Below are 4,994 nucleotides of genomic sequence, written 5' to 3'. Positions count from 1 at the left end.
TGATACGAAACATAGACCATGTTTCACCTTTAAGTGTTTAACTTTAAAAGAAAAGGAAAGTAATACGATGGACATTAACTACATATGGCGATGTTTGTATGAAAACTTTGAGAGGGTAGGTGCAATAACATTGAAGAAATTGCACGACTAAATATATGAGGACACATATACAAACAGATCGAAACAGACAGACCGCATGGTGACTGCTTTATACCACCCTCCTTCAAACTTTGTTTGCGGGTTCTAAATATGAAGAATACTACAGGAGCATAGGAAAGCCGATATTTTTTAAAGAAGTCACTCACAAACAGGCATACAGTCTTTATACCAAACTCACAAGCAAATTTTTACAGAAATTAAGCAAGCATGCATACAGTCAGGAAAAAAGCATTGAATTTTCTTTCCTTTACGGTTATAAACAAATTCGAGTATTTATCAATGGTTTTATTTCATTTTACCAAACTAGTTTTGTTTCTTTATCCATGAAACAGTGGAATTTACATATAGGTCATTCTTCAAGCAAGAAAATAAGTACTTTTGACGCTGGCAATGTATAATTTCTCGACAAAATCAGTGATCAATCGAGTTTTTTGCTATAATTCTACCTGTCATCAGACTAGCACATTATATACAGAAACAAGTCATGTTCAGGTTCAAATAAAATGTTAATATATATACCTTTAAAGCAAATCAGTGACTTTAAAATGCTGTTTTTCAACGTTTAGATGTCAGTTTATTGTTTTGATCACTCGCAAGAGGAAGAGGGGAAATGCAGTCGTTTATAGGGTGTGATATTATATAGCTGCAAAATACGCATAAGCAATACTAATGGTAATTCGAACGAATTCGTATAAGTGAGATTACTAATTTTATAGCTGTGTTAACTTACTGATATTCCCTTTAAAAATAATGTTTCGAAATAAATGCACTCTAACACCTTTTTAGTTCGACTTTTCGAAGAAAAGGTAAAGCTATTGCACTCGTCCGGTGTCGGCGTCGGCGTCGCCGTTGGTTAAAGTTTTTAATAAAGTCAAATATTTCTGTTACTATCAAAGCTATTGATTTGAAACTTAAAGTATTTATTTACTATCAAAGTCTACACCAGGAGAAACAATCCCCATAACTCTGATTTGTATTTTGACAGAATTATGCCCCTTTTTAACTTAGAATTTTTTGGTTAAAGTTTTTGATAAAGTCAAATATCTCTGTTACTATCAAAGCTACTGACTTGAAACTTAAAATACTTATTTACCATCAAAGTCTACACCAGGAGAAATAATCCCCATAACTCTGATTTGAATTTTGACAGAATTATGCCCCTTTTTAACTTAGATATCTTTTTTGGATAAAGTCAAATATCTCTGTTACTATTAAAGCTGTTGACTTGAAACTCAAAATAATTATTTATTAGCAAAGTCTACACCAGGAGACACAATTCCCATAACTCTGGTTTGAATTTTGACAGAAATATGCTCCTTTTTAACTTAGAATTTTTGGTTAAAGTTTTTGTTAAAGTCAAATATCTCTGTTACTATCAAAGCTTTTGACTTGGAATTTAAAATACTTATTTACCATCAAAGTCTACACCAGGAGAATCAATCCCCACAATTCTTATTTGAATTTTGACAGAATTAAGCAACACTGAGCCAATCGTCATTTGTGAAAGTGGCCCTTACCTTACTGACCAATTGTCCCCCTAGTTTCCCTTACGGTCTATATACTAGTATTTCTAATTACAGCATTTAAGAAAATAAAACTTCATTATAAATTAGATAAAAGGTAATATTATATACCCTTCTCAAATGCGCTCATTTTATTGGCCGAAAGGAGTGCACGCGCGGGTCCGCAAAACCCGATATTGACCCGCAAAAGTGATAATGACTCTTGTGATATCACTTTTCTTATGTGTATGAAATATGGGCCAGTCAGATGAGTGCATTTGAGAAGTGCATATAATATAACAATTATAGACTTATGTTTCGGTCAATATATGTTTTTACGGACCTGTAAAGATGATATTGACCTCGGACTGCGTCCTCAGTCAATATCATTTTTACAGGTCCGTAAAAAGACATATTGACCGAAACATAAGTCAATAACTGTGTAATATCTCTTCTCTATAAAATACTTGTTAAAATAAAGCAGGAAATCTCTGAGAGGCAGGTCCGTTATATTCCCGATTCTTACTAAAATTGCATCAATGAGTCGGTAGATAGATTTCCAATCCCAATCATTTGAATGTTTAGGGTATCCCGATTCTCTTGACTGTCCACGTAAGGTTGGGAATATTTTCATGCCTGAGAAGAAAGTTCCATATTTCAAAACTAGAAAAATCGTAGTCGATCAACCTCTTCTTAACAGCAACCTAAATACACATGTTCAGTAATCATATTTCATGTCGATGTTGCTTTAAAGTGGTTGCACAGTATTGCAAAAAATCGAAGAATTGATTAAGCAATCTCAAATGTATAGGAGCATGGCATTACTTATTATCTTCAAAATATATTGTCCATTGTTTGGTTTGTTATATTTTTTTTGTAAGAACCTTCTGTGTTCGTTTCTAAAGTGTTGTCGGTGCAGACATTTGTCCGCCCTCCTCCGTAATGTTTTATGGAGTTCATTTTTCATTTTATAAGTTGCCAAATGCAGTCTTGTCTTATCGTTGATGTTTTCTTTCCTCGCATGTGTTACTATGGCACATAATGACAGACAAAATAAAAAGTGTACCACATGTAGGTAATCTATTCAGATCAAGCAAAACAGGAGTAAATCAGGATTAGACACTGTATAGACCAGTTTAAGGAAACTTTCCTGAACTATCCTATGTAACCAAAACGGCTTACGACTGTCACGAATACACACCTACACAACCAAACGGCGCCTCAATTCATAGAATCCCAAAACTGATTCGTAACGTACAACGGCATCTTGTTTGATATTAATATATCTTGTTTCAGATGCTGAAGCAAGGGAAAAATACTCGAATCAGGTATAATCTCGTCCAAAGGTTCTGTTGTGTAGGTAGTATTCATATTCGTACTTACATCCAAGTACCAATTAATTCTGGCTAGTTTTGGGTCTAAGCGTTCAGTGTTTCCTTTCTCTAATTCATTATTATTTTGTCGCGCTGTTTTTACACATTTTGCCTTATACAATGGCCTTACCTTTCCGCTATGATTTGCATATCTATATTGAAACCGCCCAATTAACCATTGTTCCTGCGTTAGATTTCCGGAAAACTGAAAAACAGGAAATAATATTTCTGTAGAATTTGGCTTTAATATATTTACTCTGTTTAACAGACGCTTGAGGAAACCTTTCTCAGTATCAGTTGTAATAAAAGGATACTCATTCATATCCATGCGCATGTGCCATTCACAAACATCTTTATAATGGTCAATTGCATGCTGATAAGCCAACAAGCGGGATTCTTGAACTGGAAACGTATTGTTGAAGTACCAGTCGTGGTATATGACTTCGTTGGGATCAAAAACCTGCTTGACCCACATCTCCAGCTTTTCGTCTTTATTTTGATATGCGTCATACAAATATACAATATTTACTCCAGCATGCTGCATGTAACGTATCCATTGTTCGATTTCATATGCAGTCAGAATTGATCTCTCTTTTCGAAAAATGTGCACTCGAAGTACTGCCGCGATGCACTCTGGTGCTTTATATGTGGTATTTGATATAGCTAGATTTTCTAACGGTAGCATTTTCTTTTGTATTGCTTTGGAACGATTTGTTAGAAAATCTGCCCTTATCTTAACAGCAGTCACATGTTGCTGCATCCGTTGCCGGGTAGAAATTTTATGTGATATTAAATCGTAGTTTCGTTTTTCACTGTCAATGACGGCTATCACTGAATTTTTAACTGTCTGCAAAGGAATACTGAACATTCTACACCAGAATTCCATTTTGTAGTGAAGATTACCTTGTACTTGAAAGGTTTCAGACATGACTCGTTCAGCTAAATTTCGCCTCCATACCGATCCCACCATTCCCATCCATGCCTGGCAACATAATAGATCATTGCACTTATCGGCATGCTCCGCGTTTCGTTCTATCGCGTATAGCGAAACAAATCCACGTGACTGAGTCAAACAATCCTTTAAAGTATCCCACCAATCAATGAAAAGAACAGAATATGAATTGATATATACTAAAACATCATATTTTGAAGAAATAAAATGCTCCATTACAAACTGCGCTATATCCATTGAATGTGTCCGTCCTTTATCTGAAATAACATTTGCAGTCGGACACCATTGCAAGACATCTTTCTGTATAGGATCCCTCGAGTAATTCCGAAAAATAAAAATATCAGCAGCATGATTTGAATGATTCAACGAGATCAATGTTGTTTTTAGATATTTAGATGGTTGGTGCATGATGATGGCCACCATAACATTTCCTTTTTCAGAATAGTTGACTCGGGTAAACGTAAACATTGGAACGGGGATATAATCGGGTTGAGAGTTGTCAAGCAAAGATGTATGCATGTAAATTGTAAAACATATCACTAACAAAATCAAACAACCAAACGTGCCTTCCTTCGATAACAGTTTCATTATATTCGAGAAGAATTTCCTTTCATATCTTTGAGGTAAAAACACAAAACAATCCTTGTTGTAATGACGTCTTTCATATCTTGATGACGGGTTGACTTGTAAATACCATTTGTATGGATCCAACTGCCATTGCATGCGATCCCACCTACCTTTAAAATTCAAATGTAAAAGTAAATCCAGACAGAATATACAAGCATATAAAAAGGCAAAAAATGTTAATCACCAGTTATTGATTAATAATTAAACATAATATAATTTATATTTGATGAATTTATATATTGTCTGTAAGTACATTTTAGGTAGGACTGTAAGTAATTACAAACCTTGAGTCCTCATTGTAATTTAAGAATTGTCCAAGCATCCTTACCGTCTGTATGTCTTCCAACCCGACATTTCTACCTTCTCTTATTGATTATAGAA

General features: G+C 34.6%; 1 protein-coding gene across 1 annotated transcript; it reads right to left on the bottom strand.

Annotated features, from left to right (window-relative positions):
* Positions 1 to 289: 289 nt before the first annotated feature.
* LOC123535157 (uncharacterized) lies at positions 290 to 4,994 on the bottom strand. Its single transcript, XM_045317711.2, has 2 exons — positions 4,898 to 4,994; positions 290 to 4,723 (listed from the first exon to the last, which is right to left on the bottom strand). Exons 1-2 carry the CDS (start codon positions 4,908 to 4,910, stop codon positions 2,883 to 2,885), a joined length of 1,854 nt encoding a protein of 617 aa, XP_045173646.2. The 5' UTR covers positions 4,911 to 4,994; the 3' UTR covers positions 290 to 2,882.

This window comes from Mercenaria mercenaria, chromosome 12 (assembly GCF_021730395.1).
Source record: "Mercenaria mercenaria strain notata chromosome 12, MADL_Memer_1, whole genome shotgun sequence".
Lineage (NCBI taxonomy): Eukaryota > Metazoa > Mollusca > Bivalvia > Venerida > Veneridae > Mercenaria > Mercenaria mercenaria.
Note: the sequence above shows the minus strand (reverse complement) of the source record. Positions and strands in the feature narration are given on the sequence as shown.